This window comes from Trematomus bernacchii, unplaced genomic scaffold, assembly GCF_902827165.1.
Source record: "Trematomus bernacchii unplaced genomic scaffold, fTreBer1.1, whole genome shotgun sequence".
NCBI classification, from domain to species: domain Eukaryota; kingdom Metazoa; phylum Chordata; class Actinopteri; order Perciformes; family Nototheniidae; genus Trematomus; species Trematomus bernacchii.
Window position 1 is genome coordinate 1,043,142 of NW_022987513.1, and position 22,559 is coordinate 1,065,700.

The 22,559-nt window shown below is 39.2% G+C and overlaps 1 protein-coding gene across 5 annotated transcripts in view; it reads left to right on the forward strand.

The window, feature by feature from the left end:
- The first annotated feature begins 6,880 nt into the window (after nucleotides 1–6,880).
- The window catches only part of usp25 (ubiquitin specific peptidase 25), a 36,281-nt gene continuing 20,602 nt past the window's right edge, over nucleotides 6,881–22,559 (forward strand). For 4 of the 5 annotated variants that reach the window (XM_034153428.1, XM_034153436.1, XM_034153422.1 and 1 more), the window contains exons 1-10: nucleotides 7,068–7,109; nucleotides 13,332–13,409; nucleotides 14,381–14,525; nucleotides 15,736–15,859; nucleotides 17,218–17,380; nucleotides 18,501–18,587; nucleotides 19,424–19,561; nucleotides 20,948–21,024; nucleotides 21,192–21,265; nucleotides 22,263–22,414. In XM_034153428.1, coding sequence (XP_034009319.1) covers nucleotides 7,068–7,109; nucleotides 13,332–13,409; nucleotides 14,381–14,525; nucleotides 15,736–15,859; nucleotides 17,218–17,380; nucleotides 18,501–18,587; nucleotides 19,424–19,561; nucleotides 20,948–21,024; nucleotides 21,192–21,265; nucleotides 22,263–22,414 — 1,080 coding nt within the window. Of the gene's footprint in view, nucleotides 7,110–13,331; nucleotides 13,410–14,380; nucleotides 14,526–15,735; nucleotides 15,860–17,217; nucleotides 17,381–18,500; nucleotides 18,588–19,423; nucleotides 19,562–20,947; nucleotides 21,025–21,191; nucleotides 21,266–22,262; nucleotides 22,415–22,559 lie in introns of all 5 variants that reach the window. The other variant, XM_034153415.1, reaches the window with a different exon arrangement.

The window sequence follows — 22,559 nt, forward strand, 5'->3', positions numbered from 1 at the left end:
GAAGCTCAGCTTAAGTTCTTCCAGGAAGACTGGGTTTACATTCATTCACTCCGCAACTGCATATAATCAGATCATTGTGGGCACTCCAATCACATGTCACCACAATCTCCAGCAGCCAATCAGCGTACTGCAGAGAAACTTTAAAATGGTTCTCCTCTCTCCTGCAGTCAGCTATGATTTGAGGTGTTCATGCTGCGGCCCGCCTCCACCCCATCCACCTCCTTTCATCACATCCAGTGCCCAGGAGAGCTCATCACACCTCCTCTTCATCCCACCTCCTCATCCCACCTCCTCTTCATCCCACCTCCTCATCACACCTCCTCTTCATCCCTTCTCCTCATCACACCTCCTTTTCATCCCACCTCCTCATCAAATCCAGATCTTCAACATCACCACCAGTGACCCCACGGCTGCACTTCCCCCCTAAGATAAAATATCAGGATCGGGGTCTAATCGCCAAAGTTTATTAACATTTCCATCAAATGGCGCATGCGTAAATAAATGTTCTTTAAACAAAAAATGAGTCTCTCCTGACTGAACTGTTGGCATTGTTCACATTTCAGTCATGCAGCAGCATGGCTACGTCCACCACTTTGGTCCAGACTGAACAATCTCAAGAACTGTAGGAGGGTTAGCCATACAATTTGGCTAAAAAACTTTCCCTTTAGACTAAATTGTAATGTTTACCAATCTTTTTATGACTTTTCCAAAATATCCTGATTTAAAATTGTCTATTAGTCTGGTTTATGACCGAAAATATTCAAGTTAAATCAGCCTCAGCTTTGCGTTTTTATGTGCTAATTTGCTAATGTTAGCATGCTTACATATGCTAAACTAAGATGGTGAACATGCTAAACATTCTACCTGCCTGTTGCCATGCTTTTGTTAGCATTTTGCTATAGCACCATTGTACCGCCTCACCAGTAGTGGAAAAGGAACTTAGATGTTAAGCTTTAGTAAAAGAGGCAATGCTGTATTGTTAAAATTAGCATAATGGCACATTTTTAAATGATTAATGTTACATTTCTGGATTATTGATGCACTCATCTATCAGTCACAGCTGGTAAATGTGGAGCTAATTTGAATAACTTTATATACTGCTGCTGGATACTTACCTCTAATTATATATGTAAAATTGTAGACAATTTATATTCTGTATTATATTAATATAAATCGTCTAAATGACATATATATATATATATATATATTGCTGCCATGCCTGCTTCCAACAAAATACAATAAAAATACTCCGTTAAACAAGTAACTCAAATTATTTACTTTGATGCAATACTTGAGTAAATATACTTCATTACATTCCTTTACCTATAGCCAGTAGCATGGCTATAGCCTTGATCTAAAAATAATATTTACATGCTAATTATTTTATATATTACTTTTATTACCTTCTTAATAATTTCAGGATCTACATTTTAACAGTTCCAAACTCATCTTTGACCAACACAGGTTAAACACTTAACACAAAAAGAGTAGACAAGAGTTCAGCAGTCAGTGGGGATTTACTTCAATTCTGGTTTGGGACATTAACTTTAGAAAAGTATAATAAATATGAAATATAATGTATAACCGAAGAGGACCGACGAGTAGAGGTGGTGCATGCGTGATATTATAAAATATAGAAACCTGGAAAATGGCGTAAATCCTCACAAACAAAGAGATCTTGCCCAGATGCCCTAAATGCTGCCATGACAAGGTTATCGATTCAAATCAATGCTCATGTTGCATCAGTGTTGTTCATAATTAAATGACTTATATTATTGCTGCCATGCCTGCTTCCAATAAAAAACATGTACATCTGTTCCCTGACTAAAATCCGTGCTGTGCCTCTCATACGCTGTGTTCATATTTCTGTATCGCATATTAACATATATGATAGACGTCCATGTCTGCATTTGTTATTAAATATGAGGATCAGCATCTCAAATCCCTGTGTGGCGATGCAATTTCCTCTCACTGCAGAACACACAGGGGCTTATCGTGCTCATATGAAGACCCGGACCTCATATGTGGCTCCATGCTTCAGTCTGGAGAAAAAGTGCTTTCATATCACTTTTTATGGTTTCATGCTTCATGACAGATAAATATCCTGTCGGAAAACTATGAATCAGCAGTGTTGAAAGTAACCTTGGGGTCTGCGGCAGGAAGACGGGGGCTGTCTGATTGAAATATTGATTGACTCGATATTTCTCCAGGAAATCAGCCTCTAAAGATGTGATGGTTATCGTCAATGTGAAACTACCTAATGTTTTATTTTCCTATATATAAAACAGAGGTATACTTTAAAAATGTAATCCTTTAGAATTACTACACTGAAAAATCTGAAACATTGACTTTAATTAAATGTATAACTGTATTATGTGAGTTGAAAGCAATAATATTAAGTTTAAATACAAAATATTAGGTTCAATTTAAGATTATTCCTTTCAACTAACCTAATACAGTTGTGTGAAATTTGTTGACATAATACATTTAATTAAAGTATTAAAGTGTAGTTACTCTGAGCATAGAAATATAAGAGTAATGTAACCTGATTACTTTCCGTACCTTTTTGATTATCTTGACATCAAACGCAATGCAAATAAATAAGAGATAACAGTAAGATGTTTTTTACTGAAGTGTATTATGTAAGACAACAGAACAATGTAACCTTAAACAAGAAACCAAGATATTTAGTATAACAAATGTGTCAATTAAGGCTCCACTTACACACTAAACAGTGTTTTAGTTTGATCAAATCAGGTGTCAACCTACTGCATTCAAAAATATATTTAAAAAAAGAAGAAGGAAGCAGCCTAAATGAAAACCAACATGGAAAATTCAGGCAGTACGTCCAAATATTGATCTTTGTTGATACATTTTTATCCTGCTCGTAATCCAATTTTTTTTAATTCAACAGTAATCTGATTACATCTTTCCTCAATGTAACTGTATGGGAATACAGTTTTTTTCGTATCCTGGTTACGTAATCCCGTTACATGTAATTCCCCTAGCCTGTATATAAAATACCCTTATCATAAGGATGTGTAATTGGATATTAAGATTTACCAATTAAGTAGTTGCACTCTGGGTACCTTTAAAATAATGAAAGCTAATGATTTCAGTATGCTTGGGGGAAGATCCTAACTGGTATTCCATAGAGGCTGAGCCAACTCATCTGAACATGAAGCCATTATGACACTCGCAGAATGATCACAGCTCCATCCCTTCTAGTGGCAGGACAATGGTCCGCTGCAGAGGGGGCGGAGGTAATGGATGATGCTTTGTCAGCCAGATTCAGAGACATGTAATTGCCGCAAGCCTTTAGTTAATAACAAAAATGGCCTCAGTCACATTAAGTGTACAGTGTCCATCTGCAGCCTGGGAGCCTGTCTCTGAAACCTGGGAGAGAAACATCAAACCTGGGCGGAGCACAAAGAGGACGCATTTAAGTAAGTCATATTATATTTCTCTTTTTATTCAGGCAGTGTAATCAAGTAGATTGAATCAAGTTCTGTACATGAGTAATTCTCCTCTTCCACATTTGAAAGCCAATATTTCTTACCACGGATTAGGATTCACACAGTGGTGGAAAGTAACTACATTTACTCCAGTACTGTTCCTACAGTAAGTACACATTTGAGGTACTTGTACTTTATCTGAGTATTTTCATTTTATACTGCTATTCTTCTACTGTACTACATTTTGGAATCCAAACTGGTACTTTTTATTCCACTACATTTGTTTTAACTGTTGTATTTACTAGTTACCTTATAAATATATATTTTGACACACAATTCATTTAATTGGAACAGAAAATTATTTGGTAGAAATATTGTTAGGAAGTTTTTTGTTCAAAAATATAACACAGTTCCAGATTCTGAAGACTTGATGCTTTTGCTTTCAAATATTTAAAAATAGTTTTTAAATGAGTAATTTTACTTCTAATACTTCAAGTTCATTTGACTTATAATACTTCAAGAACATTTTCCTAATCGTACTTATACCTTTTACTTTAGATTTTAGCACCATTCTGGATGCAGTACTTTTACTATAAATTGAGTATTTTTAGAGTGTATAATTATGAATTGTACTCAAGTAAAGAATCTGAATACACTTTCCGACACTGGATACAGATTATAAGACAAAACTCAAATATAAATAGACTAATAAAGGAACTATGACATTGAGGTGAGGGTGTCCTGCAGCAGTATACACAGTAACGAGCAGCTGTGATGAACACTTTGATGCATCAGTCGTCATGCAAACATATTATGTTGATTTAAGATATATGATTCTGAAATGGGCCACAACACGTAACAAGTACTTTTACTTTTGGTAGTTTAAGTCTAAAAGGATGGCAGCACTTTTGTATTTTACTTGGTCAAGAATTTGAATGCATGACTTTTAGTTGTAACAGAGTATTTTACAGTTTTTACTTTTTCTAGTAAAGAGTACTTCTTTCCCATCTGCATTCAGGCTAAAGGTGTGCTCTGCCTCGGGGCACCCCATCATCAAAAAGCTACACATCCACTGCAAATATTTTTAAAACATAACTGCTGCATCTGAATATACTTTATATGACCAAACTAGTTTATTTTATGATTGTTATTATCGCCGATTTCCTGAATTTACATTTAAGAACATATTCAAGTCCTTTTTTCTGTGTTGGATCAGTGAGACAGAGGGGGGGGCATCATAAATGCTGATTCTCATTCAGCCCTCAGGCTCACTTTCAGGATCCATTTTGATCTTCAGCAAACAAGTATGAGCTCTTTAAATCACATGATTCAGACCGCAGCAATTGATTCATCAACTTATTGTCTGATTGGTTTCCTGACAGCTTCCCAGATCCTCTGACTGATCGCTTCACTTCCTGCCTGGAGGTCCGACTGTGGAGTGTGTGCTCTGACAGTAGGGTGTGTGTGACCTTCACACACTCTGCTGGTCAGTCAATACACTGCAAATAGCATCTTTAAACAAGAACAAAAGATTTGAGTAGATACAGATTTCAAACAAGAGCCAGTGCTTTGAGATAAATGCACTTAGTAAGATTTATTGGAATAAGAAATATATTTGGATTCTATAGAAAAGTGACACATTTGTCTTGAAATAAGCAGGAAGAAAACACATAATAAGATTAATTTGCCAAATATAACCATTCGTACATTTCTTAATTCAAGAAAAAATATAATCAGAACTTTTATTCGTAGAATTAGAAAAAACATCTGGATGCTAGAAAAGTGGCAAATGTCTTGAAATAAGCAGATTCCAAGCACAGTTATAATCCAAATATACTCTAAACTATTTGAATTGAATATCAACATGCAATGTGCTGACATGTTGCAGGACATCTCATTGATTTGAAGATCATTTACAATGACAGACATTAGTACACATTTGTAAATAAACAGTAATTACAAAGATAAACAATTAGCCTCGTAGGGCTCTGAGTCTTCTGCATGTATTACATATTGGTGAATGTGCAGTGGTGAAAATTGGAAACAGAATTTGTGATTAATAATGCTTCTTGTTTTACCATGTGGAATTATTTGTATGATTCATTTCCTTTTGCACATTCCTGATTCCATTGTAGGGTCTGTCATTATGCAACTGGAGCTCCAAAGGAAATGCTGCCACCTGCTGGAGAAAGACTGAACTGCAGCGCAACATGGAACAGCTAATGATGAACTGATAAAAGAATACAGAGAATGTATTGATGTCTACTGTATGTTTGTACATGTAGAGTCATATGGCTTTCAGCATGATTTTTCGACGTAACAACGTAAAAGCCAGTAATAACTGTGGTATATACAATATTTATCCCACTTATATTGGTAGTGCAGCATGTTATTTTCCTTGAGTTAAAAATATAATATACGAAAATAAAATAAAAAGATGATAACAACAACATTATAAAAGTAAATGAACCTTAATGACGTAGCAGCCATAATAACATATTATATTAGATAAGATATACTTACTACACTATTAATTATATTATCAAAGCAGAATGTTAACAGGAATTACACATGAGTTAAAACATACAATACAATTCATATAGAATAAAACATAAAATGTAATATATATAAATTATAAATATGTATATTATAAAACAGTGTTATTCTACAAGTGTTGCTACTGTAATAACTTGTGCAAAGTAGCTAGTAAAAAATAATAATTGTAAAACCATGTTTATTGCACATAAGAAGTGTTATTGCACAACAATGTGTTCCAGTCTGTTCTGTATGGTGACCGTGAAACTCTGAACTGTATCTTGATGAAATCGTTCTTCATATCATCCCTGCTGCTGTTGTTGCTGTTGTTGCTGAGTCCCCCCCCCCCCCCCCCCAATAACATCCCAAAGTTCTGACTTTAAGAATAAATAAAATGTTCCCTTATAGATAATTCGCAGGAAGAAGATTTTTTTTTTAAGTATAATATTTATCTTCATAATTAAAAAAATAGTGAGACTTGGCTCATAGAATATCTTATGAAAAGTCCCAATATTTCAATTCACAGGAGTATGAAATACCACAAAACATTTATGTAGGCTATGCTATGAGGGTTTGGTGCATAAAAGGGTCGAATACAGAGCAGCGGAACTCAGCAAAAGTAAGGCGAGGTGCAATATTGAGAAAGGTACCTTTCACAGTTTTCTTGACTGTATTCTTTACACAGCCTTGTGACTTTACTCCAGGTGTAACTACATTCTGATTTATTTTTCATAAAGTGTGAATGGAATATTAGAAAAACGATTGATCTGAATCTGAACTGGTTATTAAATAAATACGGTCAACAATTTTATATCCATGAGTTAGACAAATCTGATCCATGACGTAGTTAGTTGCAGTTAGAGCAGACGTGAGTAATCAATCCCAGAGCTCAGGCAGGGCAGAGCAATGTTTTCATTCCTCCTGACGACCTGCGCTATTCTCTATGGCGCCCGTGATGTCGCTGATTAAGGAGGGGACATCATAGCATCGTGTTTTTATTCGCTTCAGTCACAAGTATCCTCTGCGTTTTGCTACCCCTGGTTTGAATTTAATTATACATTTATTGCTGAATCCGCCATGACCGTGGAGCAGAATGTCCTTCAGCAGCATTCTCAGAAGGTAAGCTTCCAGAAGCTAACTTGGTAGCTAGCTTACTTTAGCCTAGCTGTGCAGCTATTTAGGTTTATGGCTCAGTTTTCTCACAGAGTTGGTCAGCAAACTTCTCTGTTAGTTGAGTTAAAATATAATTGTTTGTTTTTTTAGTGGCCTAGGGCGGTTGTTGAGCAACTGTTTGTAAATTGCAAGTGTTTATATTCAAGCTAGGCTTTCCGCTCCCTTAGCGTACGCCTTATCCAATGTTTTGCTGCCAGCCAACGTTAGCTAATGGTACCATTGAGCTAACGCTAACGTGAAGTTTAACATTAGCGCTGATGTGTAAGTTGGGTAACTTTAACGATAACTTGCAGTTTATACATATTCATTCAGATGCTACTTCCCTTTTAACACTAGTATCATGGGCTAAGTGTTTCCTCAGGTGAAATAAACAAGGCCAACTGACAGGGACATATGTTATTATGTTAATGCCGTCAACTTAGCAGCATCCTTTCCACCAACGATGATGTTCAGTTTGGAGGAGTGGATACTCCGTGTTTGTGTGCAGATATTTTCTAGGCTACCGTTTCTCTAATATCACAACTGATATCTTTGTTTACCAAGCATTGGCAGTGGAGCAGCAGTGTTGACGCTGGCGGAGTGGCCAGATAGCAAGCTTGTGCGATGGTTCATAACTGAGGACTTATTAGGTTACATGTGATCATGCTCTCAGTTTACGAAAGGTCGAGGCCACTATGTTGCAAAGCTCTGGTGAGCCAGCCACTTGATGATGATGTTGCTAAAACGAAAGTTAGGTTAGAAATACAAATGTAACAATACAAATGCAATGCAAAATAGTTAGTCCGATCTAAGCAGTATGATTGGTTGGTGGCAGTCATGAGTTTAGGCAAAAAAGAAACCTAAAAGAAGCAGTGTTACAGAAATCTTAATATGCAGTCTGACCCTTTTGGGGCTGAAATGATAGGACATTAAATGTCATTTAGCTGACCCTTTTATCCAAAGCGACTTACTTAAATACCACTGACCATGTATACGGGACTCATTTAGGTATCTTGCCCAAGGACACCTAGCCATGTTGAATCTAAGGGACAAACAACTGACTGTGATTGGTAGATGCCCATTTAGTACCTGAGCCACAGCTGCTTGAAAATATATAAGCACAACTGCAAATGAGTTATATTTAATTCATAATTTACTGCAATTGTGCTATATAAGTAGGATAACATTAGGCCTATAGTCATTAAAGCTATGCCCCATTATTAGAGTGCTTTATGATAGCAGGGTGTGGTGCAGGTTTTCATGTAATGGCCTGCAGATGAATTTGCGATGGACTTTCAATCCTTTCTGTACAATTTGTTTTATTTGCAACTCCTTCACATGCACATACAAAGCAGCTGTGAAAACCTGATACATGGAGTCACGGTGAATGCCCCTGCCTCTAACCTGCTGTAAAGACCCAAAGTAGTTCCTTGTACCATGCAGAGAAGTATGTGTTATTCAAGATGCCTCTTAATGGCCAATGTGACAAATAGCCATGCCAGACATGTCACATGGAGATGAGAAGTATGTGTTTGTGTCTGTGTTGGTTTGTGTTTCTGTGTGTGTGCGTGTCTAAAGAACTGCCTTGTGGTCGAAAAAATCAGTTACAGGTGTAACTTTCCTCACACTTAACTGACCTCACCACCCTCTGTGTCAACAAACCAGCATGCCGACAGTGATCAAAACACACTGTCATCATAATGTTTACCCATGCGTGAGTTATAATGTTATGTACAATTATGCACAGGGCTTGTTGACACGTTTTTTAAGAGCGTGGGAATATTTCATATCTCTATAACCATATCATTTTATACCATGTTTTTCTGGTAATTCCATAAACAAGTAGCTCATATTACATAATCACAGGGTAAAGCCTATTTTTGCCCTGTTTACTTTTCCCCTCTGACAACCAGCTGGCATTTTAGCGGTGGCTTATCCAAATCTTCACACACTATTATTGCTGTTGAAAGCAACTAATGTGTTGAACCCTTGCTGAATGTGGTAGTAAACCAAATGTTGTGTATATGGCAGTGTTTCCCACACCCCCCCCCCGGCAAGCCCCTTAACCTATTCGGGTGGCCCACGCATCCACCCCCCCCTCAAATAAGATGCGAGTTCATGGCTACTGTAGACCACGTTCTTGTTGCTCTGTGTTGCGTTGTTAATGAGTGAGACACACCGGAGTTCAGGATCTGTGGGGTTTATTATTATTTAATTTTCGCACCTATGCCACCAGTCATATTATTTCATCCAGTAGCTAGTTAATCTTTCACCAGAAAACCGTTGAAAATGGCTTTTATGATGTTCCGCGGGATTCGGCGGCTCAGCCTAAGGTCTCAGCCTCTTGTGCGCACGAGAATGTTACCGGTGCGCCAAGTAGGAAGAGGAGCGCACAGGAGACAACCGTTTGATTGCAGACTGTTATGTTTATGTGGGGAAATGGTGGTGCATACATTATTTGAGATATATTTCAAACTCGGACTTCATTTTAAGGACATGTCGGCCAGGGGTGGAGAGCTATTTGTTTAAGCACCGGATTGGCAAAACAGGAGAGTAAACCAGTCTGCCTTGATCTATGAATTAATGTCCGGGACTCTCACGATATCTGCTGCCCGCAGCTGTTTTATAGAAGGAAACCCTCCTTCACTTCATGACATGCAGCATCAGGAGGCAGCGGGACGTACTCGGTAAAGAGCTGTGCCTTTTTACGCACCGCCTTCGCTGTGTTTAACTTAATCAGAACAGCTTAAGAGTGACTGCAGGCTGCTACGTGTTAACCACACACACATCTACACACATCGAACTGCCCGATTACTCCCCCTTTTATTAGTTTTATGAAGGAGATGTCCAGTCAGTCACCAAGGCGCATGATGTGTGTGTGTGTATGTGCTCTGCTCAGCTCTGTGTGTTCGGTGTGTGCATATATGCAGCTGTTCCCAAAATAAATTAGTTTAATCTTAATCTCGATGTAGTGCTAAATGCTGTCGGGAGTGCACCGGAACGAACGACACTATCATAATATCTTCTGAAAACAAATGCCAGTGACACACACACACACACACACACACACACACACACACACACACACACACACACACACACACACACACACACCCTGGCGACCGGACATCTCCTTCATAATGCGCCTTCTCCTCGTTTTCCCAGCATTCACTGGATTATCCGTAAATCATACAAACAAAACCAAAACGTTGATTTATCTGTTTTCCCGTTTTGGTTTAAAAACTGAATAACGTCGGTTTTAAAACCAAAAAACAACACTAGTTCTTTTTTGAACTTTGTTAATATGTTTTGGATGCATATTGTTCTAGTATTTGTTCAGGCTGTTACATACAATTAGTCTCTGTTGCTACCTGCTGGTGGTGAGTAAATATTAAAATCAGTTAAAATTGACAACCGGTCCGCGATTTTTTTTTAATGCATCTACCGGTCCTTGGCACAATAAAGGTTGGGAACCCCTGCATTAGACCACCAAAATAAAAATAAATAAAAAATGGCATTGTTTTGTCTCAGGCCATGGTCACACTTTGACCAAAGAGAGTGAGTTATCCCTGGCCATTTTCTTTAAGAGTTCACTACTGCTGGTCAATTAGGATATCTGATGTTTAATTAGTCCAGATTTGTTCACCTTTATCAATTCATATTCAAAAGTGTTACTTGTTGGGATGGGTATCGAGAACCGGTACTAAGTCAGTACCGGTAGCCGATTGGACAGTATCGGTATACCGTTAAGCCGCTGGACAAACGGTGCTGCTATCGGTATTCTGGTTGGTTGGGAACCCTCATCCCGTGTGACGTATCCGGTTTGAGTACCCCTCTGATTGGCCACTGTGAATGCCACTCGTAATCTCTCCTAACAGCGCTCTTATTACTGTGAGACTCCCGGGGGCAGACGCAACATCTTGCAAGAAACAGCGTCTGGCTTCTTAAGATTTAGCAACCTATTAATGATGCATACCCACTTAACGGGAAGAAACTCAGCTAACTGACGACATTAACAATTTTTACCTACACGGAACAGAAGTCCAACACCAATAGTCTAAATCAACACTTAGCGAAACGGGCTAACGGGGCTAACGGCTACTTTAGCATATAACTGGCAAAAGCGATCTTTTCTAAGTCATGTTATCTGCACAAACGACATATCACATGAAAGCTGAGATTCCACAGATTCCATTGGTATAAGTCTCATCACTGTACACAACTCACTGAACTAGCAGCCAGGAAAGAGCAAGAAAACAACTTCACTTTACGTACCCATGATGATAATTATGTTGTGTTCAAGGGCATAAAAACGCTGCTGAAGGTTAATCCAATGTCTCTGTGTAACTTTAAAATGATTACTGATAATCCATCATTACAATTATAAATAATAAACGCAATAAAAGGATTATAATGGTTAGCCGACCAGAGCTTCCGGTTTAGGAGGTGCGCACGCAGCGTCTCGTTTTAACTGAATAATGGTCATGTTTAAGGCCCTGACACACCAAGCCGATTTCGGCCGTCGATAGATGTCTGGCCGTCGATGAGCGTCCTGTCGCCCTACTCAGATTGGTGTGTCCCGCACCGTTGTGTCTTTTCGGCCGTGCTGTCGGCAAAATAAATCACTCTGATTGGCTGTGCAGCTTAGCGAATCAGTGCATGAGAAGCGAAACGGAAGTGAGGTGCGCAAACAAACGATTAAGAAGGCACACACAGACGGCTATTATTTTTCATTTTCCAGTACCGCACTAAACCTGTTTTCGATTATGAGTCGTTATGTGAAACAGTCTGTGAAACAGTCTGTGATGGACGAGAGTGAAAATGGAACGCACGCTATTTGTTGTTTGTATATATCACGCAGTCTGTCTTCTGGTTGCCTCTTTTGAATGACGAATACACACTACCGCCGCTTGCTGGTAAGGAGAGTTATTGCCACTCACGCATGCGCAGTGGGTACGTGCTACTTGGCCGTCGACTGAAGTCTTTGCGGTGTGTTCCAGTGCGACTTTTTGGCCAAGACGCAGGAGACGTGAGGCGACACAACAATCGGGTCCGTCGGGACGTGTTCTTTGGTGTGTCAGGGCCTTTACATGGATTTATGAACTGCCCCTAATTACTGCCCCTAATTACTGCCCCCCTTCCAGAGACACACTGTCAAACACACTCATACCTGCTTGGTATGACATTAAGATAAGATAAGACTTTATTTATCCCGAAGGAAATTGTTGTGCCAGAATAACAAAATACAATAAACACAATAAACACAGCAGCACAGCAGCACAACAGCAAAACTACACTAAAAGTGCAGCAAAAAGAGCAATTAAACATCTACAGACAACATGAAACATAGAAACATAGAAACATAGATGGTCACACAATCAATGCAATTATTAGCAGTATTTAGTAGTTAGTAGTGCAATAAATAAAACGTAGTGGCAGTTACGTAATTGCACGTTATCATAGCATTATTAATAATAATATTGCACATAGTTATATAGTTATATAGCAGCGAGTGTATTGTAATGATAGTAATTATATTGATATGTATATTGCACATAGTGTTGGTGTGGAAGTTCTCAGTTCCCTTTACTTAAGGGTGAAGAGTTAAAGAGTTTGATTGCCACTGGGAGGAAAGACCTCCTGTGGCGCTGTGTGGTGGTCATCGGTGATCTCAGTCTGTGGCTGAAAGTGCTCCGGTAGGAAACCAGTGTGGCATTAAAAGTAACATTAAATAAAAATAAATTACAATAAAATGACTGTTTAATCTTCACATCTTCTAATCATATCTATAATTTTGAGCACCAAATTATTGAAAAGTATCGATAAGAGTATCGAAAGATACCGGTATCGATAAGCAGTATCGGTATCGATAAAATCCTAACGATACCCATCCCTAGTTACTTGTCTGATGATGGTGTTGCTTTATGATATGTCATGTTCTTAAACTTGACTGGCCTTTATGTAGCGGCTGTAGCAACTTGGAGATGGATTGTTTAAGTCTTCCCCTATAGTTGGAGATTGTTCTTACTGTGTATTTTTTTAATTTACCTGGATGTTACTATATAGGAGTGTAATAGCCATATTAGTAAGTTCATTGGTGTTGTTTATAAAAACTGAACCTGCTCTTAACCACTTGTCTCTATGATGCTGAGCTCTGAACTGCCTCGTATCCTCTTTTTTCTTCAATAGCACCAGCAGACGCTACTAAACCAGTTGAGGGAGGTCACGGGCACCACAGATGTTCAGCTGCTACAGCAGGCCCTGCAGGTAAAGCATGAACATGTACTCCTTGTTTTCTTGCTGAATTCTTTAGATAACAATAAGATATTTGCCTATAATACAGAGACTGCCACAGGGAACTGGCTATCAGTATGAGAGGATATAATGTGCCCTTTTAACACAAACTGCTGCAGTTAAATCGACTCACAAAAATCAACCACAATATGATTTGACAATTTCTAACTCGGCTATTTTAGACATTTGAAAAAAATCCAAATCTAATTATCTATTATTTGTATTAAAAGAATAAACATACAGGTCCTGTCATTGGAGTGCTACTAACTGGTTAAATATGCTAAGTGGTCACTAAATGACAAATGCTGGTCCGCCTTAAAAGTCAAGCCGTCTAAAGTGAGCCTCGGCCGTTGATGTCGCTAACGTTGAAGCTAACCCTGTCCCTTTTAATCCGATGGTGGCAAGCAAGACAGGGGAGCTTGGCTTGACTCCTGAGGAGTTGTACAAATGTTTTCACAGACATGTTTTCTGCTCCGCTCACAGCTATAAGGTTGATGCTAGGTGTTACAAACACTCTCTTTCATACGGCAAAAAGAGATGCTAGCGCAGCTCCTTAATGAGGCTAGTACCGCTCTTAGCCCCGCACAATTGGATGAAACTGTTGAAAGAGATGTTCCATGGGAATTTCTAAATAAAGGCATAAATTGATGATGATTTGTATCGATGTTTTCACTTTGCACCGATGCTATTGGACACCCTAATCGCTACTAAACAATACAGTTACACAGTTTTACATCGGATATGTATCAGAAAAAGTATTTGTTTCGGGTTTTTGCCCTCACTTCAACTATTGTCAGTTATCTTAATCAGCAGCCAGTCTTCAAGTCTAACCAAAGAAACTAAAGCTACAAAATATATGGTTATTGGGCTGCTACAGATTTAGTGGACTTTTCCTGCTCATCATTGTCATGTCTTCAAACTTGACACATCCACTGTTGCCGCAGGTAAGCAATGGAGACCTGGCTGAGGCTGTGGCCTTTCTGACGGAGAAGAACGCCAAGGTTCCTCAGCAGGATGAGACCACCTACTACCAGACGTCGCAGGTGGCCAGCGACAGATACATCAGCGTGGGCAGCCAGGCAGACACAAGTGAGCAGCTTACCTAAAGTTTAAGAGAGCCGTATAAGATTCCTGTATTTTAAATATTATGAACACTGTTTAATATTCCTTTTTAAGCCTTGTCAATAAGGTTTAAAGTATAAACTGTTATTGTAAAGTAGTTCCATATCCTGATGCCACCACGAGGTCATCTGCCCTGTCCTCTCATGGCCTCCTATCAAACGTTTCCAGATTGCCTCATTACCTTTATCAGGTTTCCTATTAGCATTTGGTTTGAATCCAAAATAGTTTGACATCAAATCCTCTGCCAGCGTCTTGTTGTTAACTTTCCACACACTCATCCCGCGATGAGTGAAATGTGACTCGTGTGACTCTGCTGCTGTATGGGGACACTTTCGGGTTATAAGTGTAGCGCCCAACTAGTATTTACATTCTCTACACACTCTCCTTTCCTCCTTCCTTCCTCATGTTGCCCCTTCACCCCCTTCACACCTAATGGAAATGTGGGACTACTTTTTTACTCCTAGTTGAAGAGATTTTTAGTAGTATGGTATAAAATCACACACACACACACACACACACACAATATATAGAGATATAGATAATATAGATATATATATATATATATATATAGATATATATATATAGTATATATATATATTATATATATATATATATACATATATATATATATATATATATATAATATATATATATTATATATTATATTATATATATATATATAATAAAATGTTTAGTAATGAGAAGGAAAGATCTGGACTAACAATTTTACATATTATCCACAAATGCAGCATTTATTAAAGCCCTGTTTACATTTACAGACACTGTGCAATTGTTGTATATTGCATCCATCGTCATCAGTAGCTGGTGGGTGGATCTGAAGGGATTTTGTATCCATTTGTTTTTTTCCGTTAAAATAGTAACAGACACACAAACCCACCAATTACGAGGCAGGGATGCTGTCTGCCTGCTTTCTCACTCACTGTGTAAGTCCCAGTCAGTCTCCATACTTCTGGGCAGTGATCACAAAGACATCAAAAGGAACCCAGAGTACACACGCCGCTGTGTCAGTTGAACCCAGAGGGTCAACGGAAATGTAAATGTAAAAGAGGGTTAATTGGATACTTATCTAAACTGTTTGAGTATAAACTATGGAGGTAGGATGCAAACCAAATCTCAGCTGGGGTGTCCGTTTTTGTGTGTCTTTTAAAATGTGCAGATGTGATTGACCTGACTGGGGATGATAAAGATGACCTGCAGAGGGCCATCGCCCTCAGCCTGGAGGAGTCCAGCCGGGCTTTCAGGGAGACGGGCATCACCGATGAGGAGCAGGCCATCAGCAGGTGGGTCAGCAGCATCAATGACTCATAACAATTTGCCAAGAAATTTGGAAATTGCACTCTGAACATCTTTGGACAGATGTTGTGCTTTTATTTTGTATCATTGGATTGGTCTAATTTGTTAATAAAATCCTTGTCAAATCCTTCTTTATACCTGATGCGTTTGCTGTAAACACTATAATGGATCGTATCTGGTCAAATAAGGCAGAAGAAATGTCTACCTCACACAGCTAGTGGTGTAGTGCTGCTCTTTTTAATGCCAACTGCGCTCTTCACTGCTATTTGCCTCATGCGAGTGACTTACATAAGTGTATGAATGAAAACAATGGTTTGTTTTCTCTATCGACTTTCTCTGTTATGTCACCGTTTAAAAAGACAAATGTCGCCCATGGCAGATCTTACCAGCTGTCACTAAATAACGTTAATTTTGCGAGTAACTTGTACGCAGGACAACATTACTTTTGGCTGTTGTCAGGTTCATGTGCTCTCTGCAGTCAGTATCTGCACTCGGCTAGATCTGTATGCAACATTGTTTGTGAGGTAAAAGAAGCATCACTCTAACACCATGTTCAACCATAAGTGTTTACTGTTCTATAGTCCCAACAACTCCAACATACTGATAAATCACATAAGAGGTCCCCCCGAAAAGTGGATTATTCAACAATTCAGTCAAAGAAGACTGATTTGACTGCTATTCTCAAAATCCAATCGTCGCATTGGCCCATGAATGTGGTTATGAAACAATATGTCTGATTTTACATAGTATCGCTTGATTTCTCCAAGTTATTATGATATATAGCATTTTGTTTACAATTCTTAATGTCTCTGCCAAAATGATATTGTGTTTTGATTTTTTTTCCTTCTATTAATACATGAAGCTTAAATTCAATGATTTGACAGTAGAAGATATAAAAAAAACTTGACCAATCAGATTTGACTGTCAACTCCTATTTGAAGACAACTCCCATCCCATAATATTTACATGTAACAAAAAAGTATTCCTGTCAAAGAGACAAATAGACTGTGTCTTTCCCTCTTGAAAGAAATGCAGTTTTGACATCAGGTCTTGCATATTTTGGACATTCCGAGACGAGGTTAGAGGTTTGAATAATCGTATAATGACTATTTGAAGTCACCACTTAAACCTCATATTTTTCCTTTCATTCACTGTTTAGGGTTTTTCTAATAGTGATGAAGAATTATTATATCACATAACTTAATAAGGGATAAAGTGCAGGAAATCACTCTACCACGATTGGGTTCAGCTTGAGCTTTCAGAGTTGGGGAAGAAAGTTCTTGCAATGGTCATTGAGTAGAAAAACAACATTCATTGCTTTTTTTAAATCTGTTAATCTTTTTAGAGTTTTGGAGGCCAGCATTGCGGAGAACAAGGCGAGTCTGAAGCGAACCCACACCGAAGTGTGGAGCGATTCCCCCAACCCGTACGACAGGAAGAGGGTGGACACCTGCTCCGTGGGGCTGAAGAATGTCGGCAATACCTGCTGGTTCAGTGCTGTCATTCAGGTGGACACACACACACACACGCACACACGCACGCACGCACACACACACGCACACACTCACGCACACACTCACTGATGGTCCAAGTCAAAGGCATTGATTTAAAGAGCCCTCTCAATGATCCATAGTGCATGAGACAAATGTCCAGTTTCACTTCTGCTAGTTAAAAGGAGCCTTTACTGGGTGCAAGCAAGGGGCTGTATTGAGTTTCTTTATTAATCATTAATTAATATGTCATGGGTGTAACATGAATCTAACCAACAAAATATCAACGTTTTGGATGATGCTTTGAAGCTTCCAACTATTCTGTACAGCTGTCCTTATATGAATTAGTTTCATATTGTGTTCACTGATTAGTACGACATTCAGTTTTCTGTCTATTGTTGGGGGTTACTGATATAATGTTGTGGCATTAAAATGACAACTGTGTCAGTCTGAAACTGACAGTGTCTGCTGGGTTAAGATAGGGCCTACAAATCAATAAATAACCCTTGTAGAGCAGCTCTATAGCCTTTTTTCTGATTGTGCTATAAAATCCCTTTGTTTTCACCATTTCCTCTTGTACTTTGCTTACTCACACAATTTTCAAGACTGATCGGGGTATTACCTTTTATATATTTCGTAGTAATGTATAAGAAAATTATCCAAATGGTAATGTGCTTGAAAATAATAGTCAATTTTAGCCCAGCTGTCACGACTTGTTTCTTGTATGCTGGATGAGTCAGTGGTAGAATGTGACCTGAGCTGGACTATGCCAGATGAACACTGGATACACCATCACATGGTGCCTGGCTGCTGTGTGTAATAAAACCCTTTGAGAAGAAGGCAGTGCTGCAGTAAACAACATTTTATTTCTCCAACAAAATGTAGAGAAAAGGTACCTAAGAAGTCAAGTATTGCATATAGCATGCATATCTAGGGTCAAGTAAAAGTGTGAATAATTATAGAACCGTATAGCAGTTTTTGCAGTTTTCTATCTTTTCACACAGTAGAATACCTATCTTTGTAAAATGTCCTAAAGCTGTATGTCTGTTGGTGATCAAGGCCTCTTTTCATTTAGGGGCTTACACTTTCTTTATCATTTGATGTTACTAACATGTCCTCAACTCTTCCCAACCTCAAGTCTCTGTTCAACCTGCTGGAGTTCCAGAGGCTGGTGCTCAACTACTCTCCCCCAGCACAAGTCCACGATCTGCCCCGCACCCAAAAGGTAAGAACCGCCCCAGGTCCTCAACAAAGGAAACTGAGAGTGAAAGTGTGGTGCTTTGTTAAGATTATTAGTTGAGTGTATTGGTTTTTGTGAGACGCCATTCAGGTCCTGCGTGATAATGACCTAGAATCCCAGCAGCTTGGCACGTTGTCTAGTAGTATCTAGTATGCAGGAATTCCAACCATTGGTAAAACGTTTGATGAAAACCTTGGTATTATTCCAACAGGACAGAAATGAACATGCAAAGAGAGTGTGTTCAGAAAATTCCTTGAGTTGATTCAATCAGATATAGTCACCACCCCATTGAGTAGCTATGAGTAGGTAAATGGTATAGAAAGCGATAGTTAATAAGGTTGGTCAGTTTACCCCAGGAGAATAATCACAATCATTTCCTATCTTCTGCTGCTCACCTCATAACAATAGCTAGTTACATAGCTCCCAAACCACACTACTCAATTGTAGTGTCAATTATGAAAAGACATTTATCTTTTAATTCTGTAGACTTCAAAAATGTGAAATATTTTGGAAAGAACAGAACTGTCCTTAATACTAATTGGTACATCTTAATTCAAGCCCACTTGAATAGAACACTAAATGATGATGTATTAGTCGGTCTCTCCGTGCTTCCCAAATTCCTCAGCCTGTCTGGGGAACTCCCTTCCTGAACAAACTGAAGATATCAATCTGTACTTTCAACAATACATCTGTTTGATGCTGCTGAACACATCATAAGTGTGGTAGCATTTGATCATATACATCTTTTTTAGTTTGAAAAGGCTACACTGACTAGAGTGTATTTGGATTCACTTCATAGTTGATTGTTTTACTGTGAGCAGGAGCACAGGAACCTGCCCTTCATGCAGGAGCTGAGGAACCTCTTCTCCCTCATGGTGGGCTCCAAGAGGAAATATGTGGATCCGTCACGAGCTGTGGAAATCCTCAAAGACGCCTTCAAGTCCAGTGAGGCGCAGCAGGTATGTCTCGTTCTGCCATAATCTGCTTTGCAAAATAACATTCACACAGTCCAATGAACACAACGTCATCAAAGAGTATGTTCTTGTCCCTACATGAGTATCTCCTACTGATGAAATCAAATTGAAAGCAAACATTTCACCCAAGACTGCACTAGCAGAAGGCTTTACATTGTATAACTTTTACAATACACAACTTGTCTTTACGAAAGTTAACCTATCATGCTTTTCGAGAGTTTCTCTCCCACACATTACATAGTGACATCACTATGTTACACTTTTGCTTCTATTGGCCAGCGCTCCAACATATTGTACGTCATAGACTAAGGGGCGGGACATATCTAATCGGTTGACCAATCCCAACAGAGCCGGCCAGCTAACCAATCAGAGCAGACTGGTCTCTGGTTTCAGACAGAGGGTGAAAAGAGGTGCTGCAGCACAGGCAGTATGAGAAAAATAAAGAGCTTTTTGAACATTAAAGCATGGAGACATGTCCCAGTAGAGACACTACATACTAATATGAACTTTAAAATGAGCATTACAGCGCAACCCCTTGGTATGGCTTCAAAGATAGATGTACAGTTAACTTGTGTCTTCTTACATTTAAGTTGTGTATTGTAAAATTAATATACATTGTATATATAAATATATATATCATCATAAACAAAATTGGTGTAAAAGGTTTTAACATTTACTGAAAATACAACATAGCAGAGTAAAATAATTCCACTGCACTTAAATCAAAGTAAAGCAACAGACCGGTTACGCTATGTTATTTTTTCACACAGTTAACGTGTCTTGTAAATGTCAATAGACAACATTTCTTAACTTATACAAAACAAATGAGATCCTTTCAGTATTCATATTTCTAAGACAAATCACTCCCGACGGCTGCTCCATTTCATTGCTGTTCTTCTGACTCAGCTGACACTTATCTCTTATCTATAACAATTAATGCTCAGACCCACCCCTCTGAACTATGCAATAAATAATATTGACTAGGAGTTAGCTGTTTGTGCATAGTTCCTATAATGTGATGCACATATGTGTTCTCCTTATGTAAGCATACACACAACAGCAGTTTCTGAGCGGAGGTCAGCCTTCTGCCCTCGATACTCATCATTCATGTCACTGCACTGTGTATGAGTCAGATAGGCTTTGACCTGAATTATCGGCTGCCATTGATGTCTATGAGATATGACCTCATGAAAGGCATGTTCCCCTTGACAAATCAGTCCACGAGTCATCTCAAACCTAAAGCTCAGTGTATATCAAAAGATGACCCACGCTACATTGGACTTTCCCATAGTTTGAATCTCTGACATCCATGTCCCAAATGCATTCCTGCATTTACTCATTGTGTATGTATGTCTGTATTTCCCTCAACAGCAGGATGTGAGCGAGTTCACCCACAAGCTGCTGGACTGGCTGGAGGACGCCTTCCAGATGAAGGCAGAAGAAGACAGGTAACCATTCTCTCTCTATCCAGAGGTCATTGTTTAAAGATTGGACAAAAAGTGGACAAATGTTTGCTGGTGGTGTAAGGCAGCACATTTAAATCAGTGTACATTTTTAACATGAAACTGTATCAAAGTTGCCACAACATTTTTTTTCTTTTAATCTTTGCTTTCAGGGAGGGTGAGAAGCCCAAAAACCCCATGGTGGAGCTTTTCTACGGTCGTTTCCTTGCTGTGGGTGTCCTGGAAGGTGAGATGAGCTGTTAAATTAAAACCAATAACAGAGAAAGTGAGGGGTAAATGAAAACCACAGAGAGCGAGTGTGTGTAAGCAGGGCTTGATTGCCGCAGCCAGAAAGCACGCAAGTTCTTGCCCCCAGTAATGAAAGGTGACCTTGTCTTAATGAGATGTAGGCCATGTAAAAGAGGAGAGCGGTTGCATTGATCGTGGAAGTCCTTGATGGCTGATTGACATTGTGCTTATTATGCATGACAATACTGGCCCAGAGCCACCAAAAGCTGGGCCAGTGGACTCTGTTGCTCAGAAATGACCTTAATGCCTCAGCTGCATGTCCCCTAGCAACTCCTCCCTTCCTTTGTTTCGGGCTTCTCATCAGCAGTTGATGCAGGGAGGACTGTGCAGCTGTTTGATGATGAGTGACTGCCAAACAAGTGAAATTAGCTTGGATGAAACAGGGGTAAACTGCTCATGTACTGGCATTTTCTTTTACACTCACGGCTTTCCAACTAACCTTTGATCTACATTAGAAATGTATGTGATGTAGGCCCTGTGTCCACATTGCGTCTTTTCTGGCCGAAGAAAAGCTCCAACCACTTTTTTTTTAAGGTTCTATGATTCTTGACACCTCATCACCACATTTATAAGACAAACTAGCTTCGCCCCCTTGCCTTTTAGCGATACATTAAGACTACTTTATATATGTTTCACCATGAGCGAATACGCTTGCTCTCACACTTTGCTTGAATGGGTTAGGGGGAGCTTGTCCCTGCACAAGGGCCTGCCCAGTTGATCAGCGCAAGCAATCATCTTCTCTGTATTTGTTATGATGGTTTATGTGCTGGCACTCAGAATAAGGAGCTATGTGGACACCGGCACTACTTGCTCTTTCTCTCTCACAGGGTGATCACACATTTACCTTTTATGGATAACCCTTACACGTTTTAACGCATCAGTTGTACTATGAATGCTCATCTGTTAACTACTATTGTACGTGTGTAATTCCACAGGAAAAAAGTTTGAAAACACAGAGATGTTTGGGCAGTACCCGCTGCAGGTGAACGGCTTCAAGGATCTGCACGAGTGTCTGGAGGCCGCGATGATCGAGGGCGAGATCGAGTCCCTGCACTCTGCAGAGAACTCAGCCAGATCTGGACAAGAGGTCAGTGCCACCAGTTGTTTCCATTTGTAATATTGGAGAACAGTTTGTGCCCCATGGAAATGATTCCTTAATTCCATGGTGGCACAACACCAGGTCAAAGACTTAGGTGTCAGTAGATAGGAGAAATAAGAGCAAACGATCCGGT